This window comes from Asterias rubens, chromosome 16 (assembly GCF_902459465.1).
Source record: "Asterias rubens chromosome 16, eAstRub1.3, whole genome shotgun sequence".
In the NCBI taxonomy this organism is placed as follows: domain Eukaryota; kingdom Metazoa; phylum Echinodermata; class Asteroidea; order Forcipulatida; family Asteriidae; genus Asterias; species Asterias rubens.
In genome coordinates, this window is record NC_047077.1 from 5803991 (window position 1) to 5828781 (window position 24791).

The 24791-nt window shown below is 39.1% G+C and overlaps 1 protein-coding gene across 1 annotated transcript; it reads right to left on the reverse strand.

The window, feature by feature from the left end:
- Positions 1 to 1998: 1998 nt before the first annotated feature.
- On the reverse strand, positions 1999 to 24414 carry LOC117301009 (germinal-center associated nuclear protein-like; the record flags this gene model as incomplete). The annotated part of the gene is made up of 17 exons (XM_033784888.1): positions 1999 to 2626; positions 3592 to 3795; positions 4688 to 4817; positions 5933 to 6099; positions 6478 to 6565; positions 7993 to 8094; positions 8988 to 9114; positions 9888 to 10049; positions 10852 to 11082; positions 11886 to 12068; positions 12468 to 12786; positions 16760 to 16948; positions 18429 to 18632; positions 19005 to 19190; positions 19886 to 20127; positions 23467 to 23730; positions 24241 to 24414. Coding segments are annotated over 17 exons (3243 nt in total), but the record flags the coding sequence as incomplete, so codon positions are not given.
- Between the last annotated feature and the right edge of the window lie 377 nt (positions 24415 to 24791).

Consider the following 24791-nt stretch of genomic DNA (forward strand, 5'->3'; position numbering starts at 1 on the left):
GTGTTTAACACTATTTAGATCTTTCCACTCCATTTTGAAGGGATTGCTACTTTATTTTAGTTTACCCTCAATCTTTCCCTTTATTCCAACCAGTTGAAACTTGGGCATGGAGGGTGAAAAGTAACAATATTACAGTGTCATAACAAAATTAATGACCTGTATGCTGAGGCCAGAGTGTTTATTTTCTTTGCAAGCTTGGGCCACAAAATTCGCCCAATTAGAGAAGAAGGGCTATGAGAGCAGTCAACAGAAGTCCTTTGTAAAGAAAAGGGTCAACTAGTTAATCACTATTCAATAAAACACTACACAGATTCACTTTTTATAAGTTCCAAACATTTCTTTTTAATATCAAAACTCCTCCATCCAATGCAACAATTTTTCAGTTGTATCAAAAGACATGATTTGATTTTACAAAAACACAAATAACATCATGTCTTTAGGTTTTAAATTTATGTACAGATACAGTGTATGAAAACAGCAATGTTTAAAACCTTAACTGAATAATGAGAAAGAAATTGTCCACAGATATAAGTTGTTCCAAATCAAGAACAGAACAGCATCGTTAAAGTAGATTAGGAAGAGATGCATCATTAAGCCCGGTTCATACTTCCTGCGAATGCGAAGGGAATGTTGGTGATGCAACAATCGGTACGCGTTCCATTTCCCTTTGTGACGCAATGAAATTCGCATCGCACGAAGCATTCGCAGCAAGTATGAACCAGGCTTTATATAGCTGACCCCAAAAAGGGAATGTGCATAACCCCACCTAACATCTAAATAGGCAGCTGAATCTACAGCTACGCCAGTTGCTAAGTGTGTTTCAAAGTCCTTTACTTCAATGAATTATGATCCAGCCATAGCTGAAGCAACCTCACTCATGATATCAGCCATGGAATGTTTTAAAGGCAGTGGACACTATTGGTAATTGTCAAAGACTAGTTTGCACAGTTAGTGTATCTCAAAATATGCATAAAATAACAAACCTGTGAAAATTTGAGCTCAATCGATCATCGAAGTTGCGAGATAATAATGCAAGAAAAAACACCCTCCGTCACACAAAGTTGTGTGCTTTCTGATGCTTTAGTTTGAGACCTCAAATTCTAAACTTGAGGTCTCGAAATCAAATTCGTGGAAAATTACTTCTTTTTCGAAACAACGTCACTTCAGAGGGAGCCGTTTCTCACAATGTTTTATACTACCAACCTCTCCTCATAACTCCTAATCAAGAAAGGTTTTATGACGATAATTAGTTTGAGTAATTACCAATAGTGTCCACTGCCTTTAAGTAGCTCTTTTTGTAAACAAGGTAACAAGGGCCCAATTTCATAAAGATGTTTTATCATTAGAAATACCCCTTGACAAATTTCTTTGCTAAGCAAAACAATAGCAAACAGTTTGACTGGTAATCTGTTTCAGTTAACAATGCTTTTCTGTGCTTAGCAAGTTTTTGTGCTTACAGGCTTTATGAAATGGGGCCAAGGTCAACACAACAAACTAGCTAACTTATTGCTCACTCATGTATATCACTGTAAACCAAGGTTTGAGGACAACAAATAGTCAGACTCTTGTTTTGTTTAAAGAAAATCAGTATTCTCTACTGCAATTGAAGACAGGGACTAAGATAGTCTGGTTCTTGTTTGGTATAAAGATAATCAGCATTCTTTAATGCAGTTGAAGACGGGAACTAAGATAGTCTTACACTTTTTTAGATATCGTTATAGGCACTGGAGACGTTTGGTAATAATATTGTCAAAGACCAGTATCCTCACTTGGTGTAACCACAATATGCAAAAATTAAAATCTGTGAAAATTTGACTCAACAAGTTATTTAAGTTGCAAGAAAATAATGATGGAAAAAACACCTTGTTGCACAACTTTGTGTGCTTTCAGATGCCTGAGAAAGGCTTCAGGCCTGAAGTCATTCTTCTCAAAAACTACGTTACTTCAGAGTGAGCCGTTTCTCACAATGTTGTATACTATATTTTGAGTAATCACCAAACATGTCCAGTGCCTTTAATCAGCAGTCCTTATAGAGTGTGTTCGATTAGCTTCCCTGGGTCAACCCCAGTGTGCTCATCCAAGTGAGCCCCTCATATGTGCTCATGGGAAAGCAGACGGGAACTACTTTCTTTCTGTGCATTACATGTATGTCAGAAACTGACTTCCGAAAAAACATAAAATGAATATTTTCAATGTCAAAACCACAAGTAGGGAACTTGGGGCTGACCTGGGTGAGCCCCGCAAATGATGTCAAAGCTATTTGAACGCACCGGGGGGGTCGACCTGGGTTGACTTTGGGAATCTAATCAAACGCACCCTATTGCAATTGAAGAAGGGGAACGTGCCACAGATGCATCATAGGGTGAGTACATTCGCCAGTCTGAGTTCAGCGAGTCTGTCGGCTCGTTTCTCAGACTCGATACTAATCCTGAGGTTATCTAGACTCTGCTCCACATGGTGAGGCGAGGAGCCAAAGAGAGATGGAGTCCTCTTGACTGCATCTTGTTGCCGTGGAGACCGCTTAGCGCCATCTTGGAATGCAGCACCATGTTGTAGTGTAGCGCCATCTTGTAATGTAGCGCCCTCTACTGTGCCATGAAGCCATTGTTGGAGTAGAGCGTCAAACCTTTACATAATAGCAAAGAAAACACCACAGATTTATTTCCGAAATTACTTCAAATTTTCATTTTAAGAAACTGCCGTGTAGCCATGGTTCACAACCAGATTTTTGGTACAACCTGGAAAGTGACAGCCAGGTCATCGACAATTCCAACAAATATTTTTATTTTTAAAGGAATACGTTGCCTTGAATCGGTCGAGTTGGTCTTTGAAAAGTGTTAGTAATTGTTTGTTATCAAATGCATATGGGTAGAAAGATGTTGTAAAAGTAGAATACAATGATCGACACAAACATGTCTCGATAATGCACGGTTTTCCTTTTACCTCGTCGGCTAACATGTGTTATTTTGCAGAGTAACAGGAAAACCACGCAATTTCGAGGCAAATTTGTGTTGATCATTGTATTCTACTTTTAAAACATCTTTCCACCCATATGCATTTTATAACAAACGGTTACAAACGCTTGGTATAGACCAACTCTTCCGATCCAAGGCAACATGTTCATTTAAGGGGGGGTGCAACTGTTCATACTATTGAATATTACAACACAAGAGAAACTGACTGGTAAATTTTAAATGATTTAGGGTTGAACAAAGACAAATTTAGTGGAATTTGAACCAATGACCTCCGGACTAATGGCTGACATTTCACCAACTGTTATTATTTAGTCACATAGAAACATTAGACCATAAAAACGCAGGACTTGTCCAGTTATAAAATTACTAGCCTAAAGCCTGGTTCATACTTCATGCGAATTTGACGATACAACTCTCCGTTCGCAGCGATATTCGCAAGTGAGTTGAGCAGAGTTGAACTGCTGCGAACTATTCGTTGCGAATGTGTGATATCAAGATTCGCTTTGCATTCCCATTCGCAGGAAGTATTAACCGGGCTTGATTTTAAAAACAATGGCGTTGGGCAAGCAGGCCATTGTTAATCTTGATGCCTGCAAAGGAAGGACATTTATCTTACTTTTTGGATTCCTCCTTGGCGGAATACAGCACTGTCTTCACCGCTGTGGCTGCGTTCTTAGCGGCAACATCACGCGAGGGTTCCCTCTCCAGAACGGTGATTGGCGTTTCTTCGTTCTGTCTTTCGATTAAACTTGCTTCTTGGATTTTTTCAATAAAGTTGGCTTGCTTCTGCCGGACAACGCTGGCAATATGTGAGACAAATCTTCAACAACAAAAAAAGAGTAGAAAATAATGTTTTGGGTGAGACTGAATTTAAATGGAGATATATGATGTGGGATAAAAGTCAAGTACCTTAGCTATTCCAATGTTTATATCCATACCATCCAAGACATATCATGCCAAGCTTTTGCCTAGGATTATTTGAGCCCTTTTTACTTTAAATAATTACAGATGGCTCCACTCATCTCAAGGCTTGATATTTGGTAGGTCTGTATTTGACATGGAATATATTTGCCTTTTACCAAAGCGGTAATATAGTTTTCTGCCCCTTAATAAAAAAAAACATCTATGACCCCTTTCAAATATTTTGAATGATCCAGTCTAGGATATCAATGATTATGACTCCCATGGTCATTACACTTTGGAGCAATGGCTTAATAGACCAATCCATTAAGCTCCGCCCCATTGCGTATTGACCAATCACAACCCATAGTGCCACCAAAAGTCTGACAAAATAAAGTCTGACATATGTGCGCGTAATCTTGGTGCGCCCGGCAGAGTTGTGCAGAATGGCATTGGGGAGGCTCACATGTTCTTGCTCACACGTGCGCCGCGGCCGGAGCCTAACGGATCGGTCTATTAGTCATTGGAGGATTGATTTATTGGAACCGTACCAGCATTTAGGGTTGTGTAATGTAATGTATTTTTTATAACCAGTTCACTATGGAGGAGACAATGATACACAAAACTCTCATGCAACACGCAGCGGTGGTCTTATAAAATGGCATTTTAGTTTCTGGGTTGGTTGGCGCTGGTCATGTGAACAGCTAGGCCATGTGTGGTGAGAATAGCGGATTGCGCGTACACAGGAAACTGTTTCACAAGGTCCATGTAGTCATGATTTTTCAAGAACAAATGATTCTTATTATTATTACCTTGGTGGCTGAACAAAGGTTTCCGCCCTGGTTGTATTGACAGCATCTCTCCAGGTATGTGGTATTTCAAAAGCATCAAACTCACTCTGAATGTAAAATACTGTCAGGTCATTCCCTTCTTCACCGTCATCTGTAAAAAACAATGGGAATACATTTAGTGTGAGGCAAATCAGGCTCATTGGCACAAATCTATTATGCTAATAATAATTTCAATGCTTACTTTTTTATCAACTTGCTTCCATTACCATAATTAATTAAACACAACTTTAAGTAGATGCCAAGCTCAGATATTTCCTGCTAATACTACTGAGCCAATTCCGGAAAGTTTGACCAACCCCTACCCTATGTTTCTGGTGAAAATGAACACTCAGTATGTTAACTCTGGAGTTAACTTTCACACTATATAAAATATATCTTACATATATGACCTTGGCTCTGAAAGAGGTAATTTGCAGGGGATGATTTGCTTAAACACAATGGACACCTTTGGTAATTGTCAAAGACCAGTCTCCTCACTTGATCATGGTGTATCTCAACATATGCATCAAATAACAAACATGTGAAAATAAGAGCTCAATGTCACACGAAGTTGTGTGCTTTCTGATGCTTGATTTTGAGTCCTCAAATTCTAAATCTGAGGTCTCGAAATCAAATTCGTGAAAAATTACTTCTTTCTCAAAAACTACATTACTTCAGAGGGAGACATTTCTCACAATGTTTTATGCTATCAACCTCTCCCTATTACTCGTTACCAAGTAAGGTTTTATTCTAATAATTATTTAGAGTAATTACCAAAGTGTCCACTGCCTTTAACTTTACTCCGAAGCAGAGGTAGCTTCTTTCTGGGCAATTAGGTTGGCTCAGTGGTTTCGGTCTTTGACCTCTGGACCCCGGTTAGATACCCGAACCAGATCCTTGCATGTGGATTGGGTTTTTCAGTTCCTACCCAACTGCGTGGGTTTGCCCTAGAGGGGTTTTCCTCCCACGTCTTAAACTGAAATTGCCTCATTGTGTTCTCCACAAAATGTTGGTGTGATGTTGTCATTAGGATGCTTAGCCGACTATGATTGTTGCGGCAGTGTTTTATTCACGCTACAGAACAGATATTCCAGTGTCAGGAAATCCAACCGGGGCCAAATATCGAGGCAAAAATTTCATGCTAAGCAAATTTTGTGCTTAGCAGCTCCATGAAATTGGGCCCTGAAGGCCATTGCAACCATCTAGTTTGGCATCCCAGACACTTACCACTATCTCGTTGAGTTTGTACAATTGACATCATATAGCTGACACACTCTTCAATGATTCTACTCCATGGTACATGCCCAGCCAGCGGCTCACAGCCCGGTGCATCATACGTCAGGTAACAGGTGTCTTCAAAAGAACGACGAAACTTCTCTAGAATTCTCTGCACCCTGTTAATGAAAATAAATATATATAATGTCTGACAAATCAACACCACGCCTTGAACTTTGTCTTGAAGGGGCACAGCAATTTCCCTCTCGTCAGGGGCACTTCTATCAGGACAATGTAAATTTGTAAAGGGCATCAGTTAAAGCACAGGGGACCGTGGCAATTACTGTGGGTGCCTTGGGCTATTTCGAGGCCTGCAACACCAATGAAATATATAGAAATTTCTCCACTCATTAAATGAAAGTAAATCAATATGAGATATTCATAAAACAATCATGTTTGCAGAATACAGTGCGCCCTCTAGAGTTTATCTAGTAAGGTTTACAGAATATAGTGCAGAATACAGTTTATAGAATACAGTTGAGCAACTAGACAAATACCTTGCAAAGAGCGGAACTTTGCTCTTCTGGCTCCCTGGAAGGGAGTTGAGATACTTGTGACAGAAATCCACCACAGACTGCCAGTCATCTGTAAGTAAAATAAACCACAGCAATTTCATTAACGTAAATTGAACTGGAGTATCTTGTAACAAAGCTATTCAGCAGAAAATGTTTCAGCCACGCAGAAATTGTTTTTTGGAGTGAAAGACATTGGACACTATTGGTATTTGTCAAAGACCAGTCTTCTCACCATAGTCATAAAATAACAAACCTGTGAAAATTTGAGCTCAATTGGTCGTCGAAGTTGCGAGATAACTATGAAAGAAAAACAAAACACCCTTGTCACACGAAGTTGTGTGCTTTCAGATGCTTGATTTCGAGACCTCAAATTCTAAATCTGAGGTCTTGAAATCAAATTTGTGGAAAATTACTTATTTCTCAAAAACTACATCACTTCAGAGGGAGTTGTTTCTCACAATGTTTTATATTATCAACCTCTCCCCATTACTCGTTACCAACTAGGGTTTTATGGCAATAATTATTTTGAGTAATAACCAATAGTGTCCACTGCCTTTAAAGCCATTGGACACTTTCGGAACAGAACAAAAATTAAAAGTTCACAGATGTACAAATAACTTACAGGGGTAATGGTGAAAGACTTCTCTTGAAATATTATTCCATGAAATGCTTTACTTTTTGAGAAAACATTAAAACAATATCAATTCTCGATATCGAGAATTACGGATTTATTTTAAACACATGTCGTGACACGGCGAAACGTGCGGAAACAAGTGTGGGTTTTCCCATTATTTTCCAATTGAGCCTAAATTTTCACAGGTTTGTTATTTTATATATAAGTTGTGATACACGACAATACTGGGCCTTGGACAATACTGTTTACCGAAAGTGTCCCTGTAAGTGGTATTTTGGCTGGTAACCTATTTCTGCTTGCCAAGATTTGTATTGTTCTTTTTCGAATTTGGGGGGATAGAAAACTTACATCTTAATCCATAACCACATTATTTTGGAGTGAAAAGATTCTCTATACTAATTTTTTGGTTTTACCCATATACACCGATGTGTGTAGCACTGTATACTCAGTACTTTCCCCGAGTCCTGTGAAAAAAAAATCACAGGCATTTTACTCGGGTGGGATTCGAACCCACGACCCTTGCAATTCTACAGCAGTGTCTTACCAACTAGACCACCGAGATTGCCCGGCAGCTAGAGGCGGTTCGAATCCTATGTTTAGCAGCGGGTACTGCAAACGATTTAATAGATGTTAAATTTGCATCGGGATAAAGAATATTAAAAAAAAAAATTAATATTCTTCATCTATTAAATTCTCTATTCTATTGAAAAGGCTGCTGTACTTCTAACCAAGTTATTAATTTGAATAGTGATTACCAAAATTTATATCTTCCTCTCTAGGGTAAAAACAAAATAGGGTACTCGGACGATTAGATAAGATTAGAACTTGCTTACCATCTTCGCTAATAAGAGGTAATTGCTTACCATCTTCGCTAATAAGAGGTAGACTTGGTAAGAGTAAAAATAGTATCTTTTGCCTCAGAAGTTCCATCTGCTTCTTAGAGTTCCAATCAGGACTTGGGAGTTCTGTCAATAACCAAACAAATCAATTATATCAAAATTTCAACTGGATTATCTCGTTTGTCCCCCGCCTTCAGTTTTTAAAACTGGCATAAGAACTGGAATGTTTGTTTTTACAGGAGGCAGGTAAGTATTGAGTATACTTTATATTTATCTGTGGGTTAAAGCAAAATGTATATTCCTGATCCCTGACAACTATTTAAATGTAGCTGCACCCTTTGGTGTAAGTATAGGATTCAAAATGCCACTACTAATAACTATAAGCGAGAGTGGTTTAGAGCAAATGGGAGACTTTTTGGGACGATAGAGGGCAGCAGACTTACCGGGTAAATCCATTGTTCTCAGAATTATGCGCATGTTCAGAACTACGTAAACAATGGAAATTTACCCGGTATGTCTGCTGCCACCTAGCGTTGGAAAGTCTCCTATTGACTCTAAGTTCTGGTGGGTTTCAATCTGTGTCATGGCACTTGTATCATTTAGCAAGATGCTTTACTATGATTGCTTCTCTTCACCCAGGGGTATAAATGGGTACCTGCGAGAGTAGAGGTTGATATTGTGTATAAAAATGCCCTCAAAGAGCCATGGCAGCCCAGGGTTGTATACTCTGAAGGGAGCTGAGAAAGATTAAAAAAAGAATGGTATTTTCCCAAAGACCAGGGCACTAACGTAAAGTGCATTAATATGGCTATTGTAAATAGCGCTACAAAAAAAAACCCCAATTATTATAGACACACAAACTTGAAGCAAACAGTTTTTTAAATGTGCGCCCCAACTTGTCCAAGTCCATGGTAAGATTTGTTTTTGTGGTTTTAGGTGCATTTCGGTCTATATAGAATGCAGGCTTTTCACTAAAAAAGCTAAGAGATTTTTTACAGCAACTGCAATATGTCCAATACCTGATTGGTTGTCCGACTTTGTGAACTCTGCAGGAGGCCATGAGAGGGAAGTCAGGGAATCGCTGCTGGCCACATCAGCAAGGTGCCTGACTGTTGCATTGTAGAGTTTAATCACACGACAGCAATCCTTCGATAAGGAAAAAACAATAAAAACAATGACCCTATGATCCATAATTGTAAAAATCAAAACATAAAACTTCAAACTAAATTTTCTTAACATCAAAGTTTAACCCTAGACACTATAATTAAGCAGTGAAAACACAAAATCCTTTGCACTTCAACCAGGGGTCATAACTTCAAGATGTTCAAGAGCAGGTCACGCCTTCGAGTAATAACTTAGTTTTTCTACCACCATGTTGTAAACGACTGGAACAGCCTGCCCGCATACACAGTAAATGATAAATCACTCAATAATTTCAAGAGTTTGTTCAACATACATTGGGCCGACAATCCAATGAAATCTGTGAACTGGTTTGATACGTCAAGGGGTATTTGGTTTTTATGTAGCGCTTTATAAACCATGTCTCAAAGCGCTTCGGACAATATTACCCCTGATCACTGGGCCTTTTTATTCCTTAAACCATCTCAGCTCCCTGCGGGGAGTATACAGCCTGTGCTGCCAAATAGGTAGCGCAACAAGCTAAATCATTCACAACAATCGTCTCTGCCCTCACAGGTACCCATTTACCCCTGGGTGGAGAGAAGCAATTATGGTAAAGTGTCTTGCTCTGGGACACAGGTGGCACGACCAGGAATCGAACCCACACTCTGCTGAACAGAAACACCAGAGCTGGAATTCGGTGCTCTTATCCGCTCTGTCACGACACCCCAAAAATAGACCAAGTCTAAACCTCAGAGCCAAAGGTCTCGTAAGTATCTGTAAAGTAATGAATGAACTACCTGCTCGGGTAAACACGCATCTCTGCGCGTCTTGGCATCCTCATAGAGAGACAGACTGAAGAAGGCTGTCATCCCAGTGTCCAGGTAACCCTTGAGGCTATCTTCAGAGAGGGACGGGGGAGGGGGGCTACGAGTCGCCAGCCAACCCAAAGACTCGCTCAACTGTCAGGTTAACAAAACAAGTAAACAAACAAACGTTACTGAGGAGGTAGTGCTTTCTGCTCTACCAGCCAGGCTTCTGATTGATGATACCCAAGCCTACATCCGTATGAACTGTAAAGGGGTAACCCTGTTTCAGCCCAAGGAGTAGGTGGCAACGGCCCCTGGATAAAAACTAATTGTAGCCCACACCTTGAAGTGGCCTTCAGGCCTGGTGTGTCTGGGGAATTGCATAAACAAAAAACGAAACAAAAATAGCACAAACCCAGGCCTCTTAGCACTGCTACAGCAAAAAAGTAGCCAAGTGAAATGGAAATTGGACTCAGTCCCCATTTTACAGAGCTGGTTAAGCACAAAATATAGCTTAACAATTTGCTGCTGAGCAAAATTGAGCTGCATATCAGTCACAGATGGTCCAAGTAATATGGTATTTTAGTTGGTAACCTAATTATGGTAAGCATGATAGTTATTGTACTAAACTAAATATGCTTAAATACCTCTACGGAATTGGGTTCTGGGCCCAATTTCATAATGCCTGTAAGTATAAATACCTGCTAAGCAAAGAACAACCTTGCTTAAAAGAAACTGGTTATCAGTCACAATTCAATTAGGAATACATTTTTACATCTGGTGCCCCACTCATTGTTGCTGCTTAGCAAAGAAATGTGCTAAACAGTATTTTCTGCTTGACAGCTTTAAGAAATTAGGCCCTAATCACCGGTTGAGTTTTCTTGCAGAATTTGGTCACAAGAATCAAGCAGAAAATTGTTATCTTTCAATCTTCAAAAAGGAGATTTGCCCTTACCTCTTGGCTGTTTTGCGGCAACTCAACGTCCTCAGTGACCTCCAAGAAATTATAACCCGACAAGAAACCCTTCTCAGCCAGTCGATCGAGAGCTAGCATCTCTATACACATGCTCTGAGCAGGCTCAGTAGCTGACCAATCAAAGAGGGCGATGACTAAGGGGAGAGGCGGAGTTACCGGTTTGGCTTGTAGGATTGAGTCCAGTCGAGACTTTGCTTGGCGCCAAAAATTCTACGAAATTTTAATGATACGAACTGTATGTTAATTACATTTTGGTGATCATATACAATTCAAAGATTTTGGTTTGAACAAAGAAAATTGCTTGGAGAGAAACTTCTACCAATAATCTCTGAATTAATGAAACGGGGCTCTACAAACTGAGCTATCTAGCCCTGTGTTGACGGCCTCCCTAGTAATCAATATCAAGGATGTCAGTCATAAGCCCATTAACCTTTAACAACCATGTAGCTAGCCAGGGATCACATCTAAGTTTACGATACAACCTGGGAAGGGGATGCGACTTTTAATTTAAAGGAACACGTTGCCTTGGATCGGTCGAGTTGTCTTTGAAAAAGCGTTTTATGACCGTTTGTTATAAAATGCATATGGTTAGAAAGATGATGTAAAAGTACAATACAATGATCCACACAATAATGCCTCGAAATTGCCTGTTTTTTTTTTACCTCGTCCAATAACACGGTCGGCCATATATGGGAGTCAAAATTTTGACTCCCATAAATGGCCGACCGTGATAGTTCGCGACGTAAAAAGAAAACCGTACAATTTTGAGTGATACTTGTGTGGATCATTATATTCTACTTTTAAAACATCTTTCTAACAATATACATTTCATAACAAACGGTTTCAAACGCTTTTTATAGACCAACTCGTCCGATCCAAGGCAACGTGTTCCTTTAAAGACTGCGTTTTTAGAAGTAGGTCTATACAACCATATCAAATTGGAGAAACCCCTCCTCCCAAATATCACCACCCAAGTTATTTATCTGACCACACCTCACTAATACTTCACTGACCTGGTTACTACTGGGTGGATCCAGTGCAAACAGGATCCCGCTGGTTCCTAGCAGCTGATTGCGCTTAGAATGATGATTAGAGGTCATTGACCCCATTGTGACCTTTGTGCAGATACTGAGTGTGCAGAGCTTGTTGGGTGATACGTGGGGCACTCTTGCAGAGTACAAACTAAGTGTTTCAACCTATCGAATAAAAAGAAGATGATGTTATGATGAGCAGTGAAAGTAGAGCCGTTTGATGCATTTTGCATTCATATAAAATTTTAAAAAATTGGGGTTGAACAAAAAAAAGTTGATGAGGGCATGAATTACTAGAGTGGGCTTTTACAAACTGAGCTATCCCTACTTTGTCAATAACTTTATTCGGGGTGCCAGTCAGAAGCCATTCAACCTATAACTGCTATGTAGCCAGGGATCACACCAAAGTCTACACTACAACCTGGGAAGCGGCAGCCAAGGGATTATAATTGAAGGGATGCAAATATTTTTTGTTGAGGAAACTTTACCCAGTCAGTGTTCATTGTGGTTTATTACTTTATATTTAAATAAAGTTCAAACAAACATTAAAGTAGAAACGAATACCTGATCATTGTCCCCAAGCTGACCCCTCCTAGCGCCCTCAGAGAGTTTCCCTCTCCTCAGCTTCGCCTTCAGCCAATCACACAACCTCTCCTGGTCATGTGAACCCGATGCAGGCAGCGAAGCTACCAGCTTCCAGTAGTGGTGCTGCTGCCTGTTGCCATGGTGACTGCCTCCCGTCAAGGATGCATGATGTGAACGGAAGGAGTTGCCAAGTACAGTGGGGAGGTCGAGGGATGACCACGCCTTCTGGCGGCGAAGGTTTTGCAAGTAGTGAATCCGGAGGATGGAGTGGGCAATTTTCTCCCGGCCAGTCTCAATACTGCAAGAATAAACATTAAACAAAATGCTTATCCTTATAAAAACCATGCTTACCCAAAAAGCGGATTTGGAATTGCACAAATGTCAAAGCTTATTCAAACTCCATGTGAGGCACAAACTGAGCTTTCTAGCCCTGTCTCCCTATTTTGTTCATATCTTTGTTCAAGGATGCCATTCAAAAGTCATTGAAATGGCTTGTGTCACATTTGTACAAACCCCTTGTCAGTGATGTGGTCTCAAAAGGGTTAAAAAGCTCTTGCAATAAGTTGCTGAAGTTTACAAAATACAAAGTTGAAAAGACTCTGCACTACCAATGCAAAGGTCGTGGATTTGAATCCCATCTGAGTGGATTTTTGTTCACAGACCATTGGAAAGTATCGAGTATACAGTGCTATACAAATCAGTGTAAGGGCAACGTGTTAGCTAGCGAGCCATGCACGCCGTGTTAGCTTGAAAACACGGGCAAAAATTTGATGCACGGCTTGGGTGAAGCCGTGCTGTCTAATAATTTCAGTGAAAATTAATGAACTTCTTTTATTATTAGCTGTTTCAGAGCAAAGTGCAGCGAAACAGCTATTGTTTTTGTTCGTTTTTTTATTTGGTTGTTTCAGGATTATTCAGTACTCGCATTTTTTTGCATGGTTCCTAAAGAGCAATTGCAATGAAACTTTCAGTGATGAAGGGCATTGGTGCAAGGAGGGTCCTAAACGAAATTCGTCATGATGACATCATCATCGGTCACGTGACGTCATCTTAAAGGTGTTTTATTTAAATCTTTGAAAATCTATATCAAATCAACCACAAGAGACCGTAGATTTCTGTTAACGGGATTAGGTAGGAATAAATTAGGTCTTCATTTTATTTCGTGTGCGTGACCTCACATGACCTCTACTTCTGGTCGAAACGGGCCAAAAACGAAAGTACCCTGTAACTCAAAAGTGGTAAAAGTTATGAATTTTTTTTTCTCCGCGATAAAAGTGTCTAGCAAGGGTGGGCAATTCAAAAAAAGTATTGATGACATCATAAATTGCAACAGCGCCCTCTAGTGGCAAGTTGAAAATTCTTCAAAATGGACTTTTTGAAGATGTCTGTGGCGAAGTTTTTGGTAATCACTTTAAATTTTACACACACGTTTACTGTTTGGCAGGCATCATATGTGTGAAGTTTCAGATCAATGAAAAACAGGGAGGCTTTTATGTCTACAGCAATAAACGTATACTAATTCAATTTGATTATAATACGTACTTGCTCTACGGTGGGCAGATTGGTTGCTACGGGTGAAGTACCTCAGTAGCTGGGTGTTATATAGCGCATCGCATAAGCAAGTAAAAGTTTCTAGTAATAAAGACATTATTATTCACAATGCAGAATACTTGTGAGGGGTGTTCTAAAACACATCTCAAAATATACAACATGCTGCTCCCTTTTTTTTCACTTCAGTGTATGGTCCCGTGTTCTCTTCTGTCTGGGTCTCAAACGGGACTTTCCAAAATATGTTTAGATCCTATTTCGCCATTTATTGTTTTGTGTTGTTGTCTGCCTTTGGGGAGAAGTCGGTATAAACTGACGGCCGTTATGGATAAATTTGCAAACAGCACTATGATCAGAAAATACATCAGCTCATTTATAAATCAGTGAACAACATTTTTCATAAGAAAGAAAACAATGGTTCTGATTGTAGGCTTCAAATAAAAATCTCAAGTTGGATTCCGATTATTTACGACTCTGGAAAACTCAACAAATTAATCTGATTGTATTCACAGCACACGACCTTAGCCGGGACCTTTCCCGGATGTTCATCTACAATGTCAATACGGGGACATGATCATTAATCATGATCGTGTGTGGTTCTCCCACGTACTCTAAAATGATGCTACACGACCAGCTTGATCTTATGAGCTGTAAAAGTTGAGTTGTTATTGCCAGGTAATCAGGAGGTACACATTTGCCTTGAATGGAGCTAGCAGTAACTGGTACCAATTTCAGAATGGTTAATAACTTATTGTAAGTATGACCATCTTATTGAAGAGTTAGTACAGAGCCCCCATAAAGGTAGGAACAAAATGAAGGGTCAAATAACAACAATATGTCGTTCCGTCATTATATTGTTTCGTTCCCTCGAGTGACTGAGTTAATTCGAAGTGCTATTCCGTTAACTTTTTTCCGTTAAAAATAATCTAAGGTAAACAACAAATGTATTTGTTCTATTAAGCACCAACACGCATAACGTTATCTTGCATGCACTTTAGTCAAGTGTTTTTTTGTTTTTTCTTGTCAGACGCAGCCATCAAACTTAAAGTGAAATAATATGTAGATTAACTAATGCATGACATCTAATAACCACCCAACCCTTAAAGATTATGATACTGCGTTCAAAAATAGTAGTCCGTAATCCAACATGAACACACCCCTTTTAGTTCGGGTGTCATAGAGGTAAAATGCAAAATAACATTTGGTCATCCCAGACATGCCAACCTCTGGGATCACAAAACTGTATTCTGAAACCCCAAAACCTGTATTTTGCATCAAAAACCTGTATTTTTTTTTTAAACACGCGTAAACGTAGTTTTAAGCCCGAGACAGGCAAAATAGAGAAGGTGTGAAGGCCATTAAGTTATCAAACAGCCTAATTAAACCTGTTAATTAAAACTTGAAGAAAAATAAATAAAAATAAAATAAAATAAAATAAAATAAAAATAAAATAAAAATAAAATAAAAATAAAAATAAAAATAAAATAAAAATAAAATAAAATAAAATAAAATAAAATAAAATAAAATAAAATAAAATAAAATAAAATAAAATAAAATAAAATCAAAACAAATCAAAACAAATTAAAAAATTGGGCAGAGGTTTCCCTACGGGTGGTTAACCCAATGGAACAGGTTTTGTATGAAAAAAGATAATGATACATCATATCTTAAAGACATTGATTAATCATATCCTATTTCACATAGAGACCCTTGTCAATTAATTAAATATCATCAAGTACAAAACAAAACCAATTTAATTTCAATGAAGAAGACAAAAAAAAAAAATTCATCCCAAAAAGTTTCGTTTGTTGGGGGCATAGTTTTTAAATTTATCTTATAAAAATCTCGCTTCAGGCGCTCTATATCTTTTGTGTCTTTATTTTGGCAAAACATTCTTTTGCAAACTCGATTCGTCCATTCACAAAACTACCGATACCATATAAGGGCATTTGACAACAGCGCCCTCTGTTGTTCAATGAATTGTGTTAGACTGGTTCCCTGTGAAATCGGGACGTCTGATAAACTGGCGTGTAGTATGCAATGCAGGTTTGTGCTACTAGCGTGCGTGCAATGATGGACGCAAGGGAATCTCCGTTGCGCTCGCTCGATGTGTGGTGAAAGTTGAACAAGGAATACCCCCGTGGAATAATAAAGTTCACTGGATAATCATTAACGGCCGTAAGTAGTCGGCCGAAAACTTATTTGTGTCAATAAAAAAATATTGAACTTGAGTTAAAAAAGGGCACGACGGCCAACTGGGATAAAATTGTATTTTTGCGGTGGCGATGCTCAAAACCGTATTTTTTTTGCAAAACCCATACACCCGTATTTTTTACAAAAACCCGTACGAAATACGGGAAAAACGTACTAGTTGGCATGTCTGTCATCCCCATTGCAAGAACACAAGAAAGACGACATGAAGGTGTTCACCAGAAACCACCAGAGAGCACCTACAGTAGCCAGAGCTTCCAGGGCCCTTAAGGGGGGGGGGGGGGGAGAGACAGACTTGGCGCTGCGCGCTCGTGTTGTCTACGCACACAATGTTTCTTTTTTTTTTTTGTAGTGATTTTAGGTTGCACTCCCACTTTTTCAGTTTGCACTCCCACTTTCCAAATTCCTGGCTAAGACACTGTGTAAGGGTAAAAACATCCGTTTAAGGTTAAAAACAAATTATAAAATCAGAAATGTAACAAAAACTAAAAACTTAAAAACATGAATCTTACCCGTATGGAGACTCCAGAGTCACACCCGACCTCTCCCTTGCCACGCCTTCATCCGTGACCTCCTTGGTCTCTCTACGCCCCGCCCACAACACCCTAAGCTGCTCCTGGGCGCTCTGGTTGGGCGGGGCTGCTGGGAAGGTCAGCAGCATCCTCCTCAGTCGGATGCGCTTTGTGTAGACCCTGTACCATCTAAACAGTAGTAAAGAAAACAGACAGTTATATCAGAGCTGCTTGCATTTGCATCTTGCAATCAAGAAGATTTTTATTTATTTAACTTTTTTTATGAGAGATCGCCTAACATCACACTTACATTTGTGCTATAGACCCAGATCAACAAGGGGCATGCTGCAACCTACTCCTGGGGCTGAAACAGAGTTACTCGCTTCATGGTCTAGGCATGCATTCACTAGAAGCCTGGCTGGTAGAGCAGAATGGACTACCTTCCCAACTTTTTAAAGCCATTGGACACTTAATAAAATAACAAACCTGTGAAAATTTAGGCTCAATCGGTCATCGGAGTCGGGAGAAAATAACGGGAAAACCCACCCTTTTTTTCGTACAGTTCGCCGTGTCAGGAAATGTGTTTAAAATAAATCCGTAGTTCTCGAAATAGAGAAATGTTTTAATGTTTTCTCAAAAAGTAAAGCATTTCATGGAATAATATTTCAAGAGAAGTCTTTCACCATTACCTTCTGTAAACCCTGAAGGTTATTTGTAAATCTGTGCATTTTTTTTTTTTTTGGTTCCGAAAGTGTCCAATGGCATTAAGAAGCAATGATGGTTCGGAAAAGAACTGGTGGTTGACAACTCAACGTTTTGATCAGTATGCTCTGATTCAGGAGAAAGCATACTTTGTCCGTATATATCTTTGTTCAAGGGTGGACAGTCAGAAGCCATGATGTAAGCCAAATTGAACAACTAGGGAAACGTGAGTCTATTTAACCTCTCTGGGAAATCTGTTTGCGACTCGGCAACATATTACATATTTATTATTTACTATTGGTTGTATAATTATCTTCTTTTATTATTGCTTTGTGTACTATATGATGTTAAATCTATACTAATTTTATTGTGTACCCCAGATGTGGGACAACAGATCTACGGATCATAGTATGTATTTGCTTTTGTTGTCCCTTGCCCATCACGGGGTATAGTGTCTTGTATTTTGTTTTGTACTGTTATGGCAAATAAAATAATAATAATAATAATAATAATAATAATAATAACATCCAATGTCAGCCGGTCAAACCCTCATAACTATTTTTTCAAGATAAAAAACTAATGAGCAAGGCACTAAAACCAGCAGGGTGGATACGTGCGCATTACGAATCTTATTATTATTATTACTATTATTATTATTATTATTATTATTATAATTACTTTGTAAAAAGTTTGGATGGTAGTGCATTGCCCTCTACCAACCAGGCTCCTACAGTGGATGATACCCATACCTACATCTTTATGGATTATAAAGATGATAAACCTGTTTCAGCCCAAGAAGTAGGTGGCAACGAGGCCCCTGGTGACATTTGATTTGGGTTATAGCCCAAAACAGTTTAGTGTAGACCTCACCTTAAAATGGCTGCCCGGCCTTGTGAGTTAGGCAATATATATTATATAAAAATACAAAAAAACATAACAAATGTAACCCATTTAAACCTACTCTCACCTCTGTAAGTATTTAGCTTGTTGTCCGAGTAGCACGGCTTTCTCAATCTCAGCAAGTCGCTGGTCACGTTGAGCAATCTCCATCTGAATGAGCTCAGTTGACACTCGTTGCCCTTCCTCGGCAATGACCTCCATGATGAGTTCTTGACTGATGTGAGCGATGGATCGCCTCATGCACTCAATCCTCAGCTGGCGTTCAATTTCACTGTCATTCAAACAAAATTTCACTAAGTGAGATTTTGAAGATTTCTTTGTGAATACTACTTCCTGCTTTATCTCTTTTTTTCTTTTAAGACACAAATCCAAACTTTCACTTAAAATGAAAGACCCATATTTAAAAATAAAAGAAAACGAAAGGAACTACAGACTTCAACAAACTAGGACAGTTATGCTAAGCCTCAAAGGCACTGTACACCTTTAAACATTCCCAACATTACGTACAGTGCCTTTAAATAATTTGTTTTAAGTATTGCATTACACTGGTTTAATGATCAAACAAAACTAATATTCTTGAACACGATGCAAATACAACATCAATTCAATTTCACTCTTTTTGCAACGATAAACCTCAACCAACCTCGTTGCTATAGTAACAGCCTCTCCCTTGACGACGGTTGCTAGGGTATCTTCGTGGATACCCAGCGCTATCCTCTTTTGTTGCTCTTTCCTCTCCATCAAAGCTTGTTGCTGTTCTTGATGTTTTTGTTGCTGCTCTTGCTCTAATCTACGTCGTGTCATCTCGGCAAGTTGTGCTTCATGAAGTCTGACAAACAAGATTACAAGATTTCTTGCTTACAGGCACTGGACATGTTTGATAGTTGTCAAAAACCAGTGTTCTCACTAGGTTTGTTCCAACATATTCATAAAATAACAAACCTGTGACAATTTGGGCTCAATTGGTCAGCATTATTCATTCCTAGAAGCAAATACAGTTGGGGCGAACACACCTTTTCTGCTGCGGCCCCAGGATACGGAACAGTCTTCCTAACAACATCAGACAATCACCTACAATACATATTTTTAAGAGGTCTCTCAAATGTCACTTGTTTACAATAGCTTACTCTATAACGGCAGGCCTGATACTTAGCAGAGGCAACGAAGGCGATTGCCTCCATGCCCCCTGGTCATTGCCTTGGTGCCATTGAAATGCTCCAGTACAAATGTACACTTTCCTCATAGGGTGCCCTTTACCAGGAGAAAATGCCTTGGTGCCCTTGCCCTTTCAAAACAAAGATCCGTTGTAGACAATGGCACCATATAAATGTTACAATTAATTGATTGATTGAAAACAAGGTTGCCCGTCGGTTTAATGATATGCATTATTCATACTCCGGTTTACAGGTCATCAATATTTATATAAGCTCATCACTATTCATGTCAGCTAGTGAATATGCATTAAAAACAAAAAATACAGGGTTTCTCTGTGTCACCTCCCCTTGCCCTCGACATCTGACCCACCTCTGTTTCTCCTCTTGAACTCTCAGCTCCTGAACCCTCTTCTCCTGCATTCTCTGCTCCTGCACGACCTCCTTGGCAATCTCAGCAACCATAGGAACGGACGCTCCTTCATACGCCTCGTCCAAGATGTCCGAGGAGCCACTACGGATGTAATGGACCCAGTACAGTAGGCTGTTACTCAACTCCAGAGCCATCTCATCGATGACCTCAAGGAACATCCCTCGGGCGGCTTCTTTGATTTCCTTTTAGAAGAAAAACATCAAAACAAGACAAAAAGTGAGACTAAAATTTCTTTCAAAATTGATTATTATTGATTTGTTACAAATCATATATGTGACCTGCTCTGTGAAAATGAGTCAGATGTAGGCAATTTCAAGAATTGAGTTATATGTATGTCTGGAAAGAACACATCAGCAGCAGTAATTTGGTATGTGTCTAAGCTTTGGGGTGTATCGCGTTGCTGAGTTACTTCCGTTTGAAATTAACCACTACACCATATTTGGTGAAAACGAATTACAAGTAAAATGATATTTTAAACTACCATTGTGTGCAAAAGGATACAAATTAGACATAAGTATGATCACAAAATTGATGTATTCATAGCTTTATTGCCTAAATATAAGTGTTTTAAAGGTTAACCATGCAACTAAAGATCTTAAAAAGAAAAAAACAAAAACAAAAAACATTAAACTGTCCATAACTTAATATTGCATTGGGCGATATCTGACTCATTTTCACAGAGTGGGTCACATATTGCAGCCCATGGGCTGAGTTGTGTTCAATATACAAGAAAATACATCAAATATTAAAAACTGCAAGACAAATCAAGAAACTTGAAAAGGCTAAAAAACTACAGTAAGGGAGTAAGACAAAATATACAATCTTAAATATATAGTAGCAAGATTTATTTTGTGTGATTTGAATGTCTTTTAGAAATTGTAAATTCAGAATGCAATTTGGTTGTTGGACCGTGAATTTTTTAATGTTTTTTAAATAAACCATAAATAAATAAATAAACAAATATAAAGACCAGAAATCACATCAACTCTGTAGCGATTCAGGCATCAGAACTTGAGTCTGGTGCACTAGTCCGCTCGGCCACACCACATCAAAATCTGCATCATGGACACAACTAACACAGCTCCAACCTTGAACCCAATATTCTGTCATCAAGGTCCCCCTTTCTTCTCCTCTCCTTAATAGTAAAAAAGTGCCACTCAGCGGGAGGTACATGCACCCAGGGTATGTTATGAGGAAGATAACTGGCTTTAGGGAATCACAGATTTGCCCTTTGAAAATAATTAGGTGGAATAACATGCAGTATCAGCCTTTGAAAAATCTGAAAGTTGCTTGGAATCCTAGCTATATTTTTCCAAAATTCAAATCTGTGATGGCCCTACACCCAATTATCTTTCTCAGACTAGATCAAAGGCACAATACACCCCTATATACCCCCTTACATTACCAAGCTAACAGAGTAGCAAGCATTACATCATTCCTATTTTTTACTAAAAAAGTACAATAATACAACTATCCGGGTTTTGCAATGAGTAAGACACAAAAACACCTTTATTCTCTAAGAATACATGTAGTTAACAAGAACAGAATCTACAAAGCAAAGTGTAAAAATGTTGTTACCCCAACCTGACTAACATTGGTACCTCACCATTCAATGCCTCAAAAAACCTAGATACCTTTATGAATTCATACAAAGAATGAAAATGTCGTGAGTGTTCTGAAAAGACAGCTTAAAAAAGTACAGTTTTCAGTCATTTCAGGTATAACCAGATGCGGGTCACATACCTGCCATTATAATGTGATGGAATACCAGTGACCCCACCCTCACCGATGACCCATTTTCACTGAGCTGCTTGACTGGCCCTCTTGTTACCAATTTCCTTTGGCATAAACAACTTTAAAGACACTGAACACTGTTGGTGATTGTCAAAGACCAGTCTTCTCACTTGCTGTATCTCAACATATGCATAAAATAGCAAACCTGTGAACATTTGAGGCCAATTGGTCGCTTAAGTTGCGAGACATTAATGAAAGAAAACAACACCCTTCAAGCACACGAAGTTGTGTGCGTTCAGATGCTTGATTTTGAGACCACAAATTCTAAATCCGAGGTCTCGAAATCAAATTTGTGGAAAATTACTTCTTTATCGAAAACTACACCACTTCAGAGGGAGCCGTTTCTCACAATGTTTTATACTATCAACCTCTCCCACTACTCGTAATAAATAAAGGTTTGAGGATAATAATTATTTTAAGTAATTACCAATAATGTCCACTGCCTTTAAGTTAGAGATTTTGAAATTGAAAAAGCCTTAATGCGTATTTGGAAAACCGAGGGACTTAGCCAACATTACATTCCCACACAGCCTCTGTTCAAAGTTTTATTTTACCCTGAGGATTTTATTTGAGAGCATATGTGAAAGTATTAACAAAATTCTTTCCCAACTCAAATTCCATTAAAAAAAAAAAACGAAAAAAAAAAACCCCATTGAGATCAAAAGTGAGGTCAAAAATGTCACCGCGTAAGTTTTGGACTTACTTTGTTAACATGTTGGCACCTACCGACCAAAATGCAAACCTTTGTCATAAAAATTGCCATAGCAGGAAGAAATGGAAGAATTAAGGTAAAACTGTGTACAAATAAATGTAGTTGATTTTTATCAGGTTTGCCAATAAACAGTCTAAAAATTGGTCGGATTTTATTGACCTGTGACACTGCCTGGGTTAATTCTTTAGGTTAAAAAAAAGGCAAGCTACTACTAAGTAGGCCTGGTTGACTAGTGCCATTGACGCGACTATTAAATCATTAGTCGATTCGCGACTACCACATTTTTTCTTTTTGGAAAGATGTGGAAACTTTTAAATCCAGAAAAAGAGGGGAAGAAAAGAAGCCTATTTGCCAGTCCCAGATATGCAGAAGCTTTTTGAAAACAAACTTGACTTGGGCAAGTGCCAAGCACAGCAATGTTTGTCTTTTTCAAAAAATCCTGTTTGTGGCAGAACTTCATTTCAGGCTAAGGCTACACACAATAGTCAGAATACCTTTTATCCATCATACAATTTCACACATGAATAAAATCCTGTCTGTAATAACATCACATCACATGCCTTTGAGCTGAATACATTGTAAAGTGAAAGATTGTATAATGACTAAAAAAAACCCAAAGCTTTAGGGAAACTCCAAGTTTGCATTAAAGCGGCAAATAAATAACAATAATGATAATAATAATATCGAAGTCTTAAAAAGTGCACGTATCTACCAAACAAGGTACTCAAGGCACTGAGTATATACAAACTTTCAGAAGATAGGTTATTGCAGTGATGAATTCTGAGACCCAATTATTTAGCACCTTATAAGGTGCTACGGCACATACAGCAGTCACAGCCAGGTGCACTGGGTTCTTTTACATGCATTACACAAAACTAAGGACCATTGGCTTTACGTCCCATCCGAAGGACAAGTGTCATGGCTGGGGATTCGAACCCACATTCTGCTGATCAGAAACACCAGAGTTTGAATTCGGCAAGTCCCTCAAGCAAAAAAAAAATAAAAAAATCCTTACCGCTTTAGAGTACGGCGTCTCGGCCATCGACGCCTTCACCTCCGCAGGGACTGTAGAGGGCACTGTTGGCATCGGGGTCTCAGCATCCTTGACAGGGCTTCCTGCCATTCTCTGATCCTTCTCAGGTATCGGCGCATCTTGCTCATTGGTGGGTGCTGGCGTTGCCTTGGCAATGACTGTATATCCCTTATAGTTCCCATTCTCGTCGAAACTTGACATTGGATGATGAATGACCTCTGGGGGGAGGGGCCCACCGTTGACCACCTAGGAGGTAGAAAATAATCTCTACTTGAAGCTCAGACTGATATTTCAAAATCCTCATTAGAACTGGTTTTAATAAGAGGCATATTTTAAGGCCATTATGAAACCAAGTATTGTAGCGCCTTACTACTACTACTAATAATAATAATAATAATAATAATAATAATAATAATAATAATAATAAGTTCTTATAAGCGCATTTTAGAATAACCGTATCAATGCGCTTTACATAAGTGCTCTGGTCATTGGGCCAACAACCCTCTAATCTTTCTCAGCTCCCTGGGTAGTATACAGCCAGGTAAACTGTAGCGCTCCAAAGGCTTTTTGATACACAATATCAACCTCTACCCTCACAGGTACCCATTTATACCCCTGGGTGAAGAGAAGCAGTTATAGTTGAGTATCTTGCTCAAGGACCCAAGTGTCACAACAGGGACCCCAACCCACTTTCTTCGCTCCGCAAACTTATCCTAGCTTCATGAAATTTGGAACCGGTGAGAGAATTTCACTAACCTCTCCGATGGACATTGAATTCTTGACCTCAATGATGGAATGGGACCTCTCCGCCACAGGGGTGATGTCAGGATGCTCAAAGGCTGAACGACTGAAAGTCACGACACCGTCTTCAACGGTCAAGTTGTGCGACTGACAGAACTCAGAGGCCTGCACAACAACAAAAATGTTAAAAAAGAGTAACTATAAATATAAATATGAATAGTGAACTTGCGGGTAAAACCATGGGTAAAATATCTTTGAGGGAGTGCTGGCTCTGGAAAGAGCCGGGTTGGTTTCAAACAGTATACTCTGACGATTCAAATTCATATTTATAGTTACTCTTATTCTCCACACCATGCAAAGCTTCAAACACCATTTAGAAGTTTAACATATGTTAAAGTTGCATCAAGGATGAAGAATATTATTTGGTTTTACCCGTGTACTTTTCCCGAGTTCAGTGAAAAAAAATCACAGGTGCATTACTCGGTTGAGATTCAAACCCCCGTTTTGGCCTCGGGAATATTGCAATGGTAAGAACTAGCAGGGAAGAGAGGGCACGCTGTGGTCTA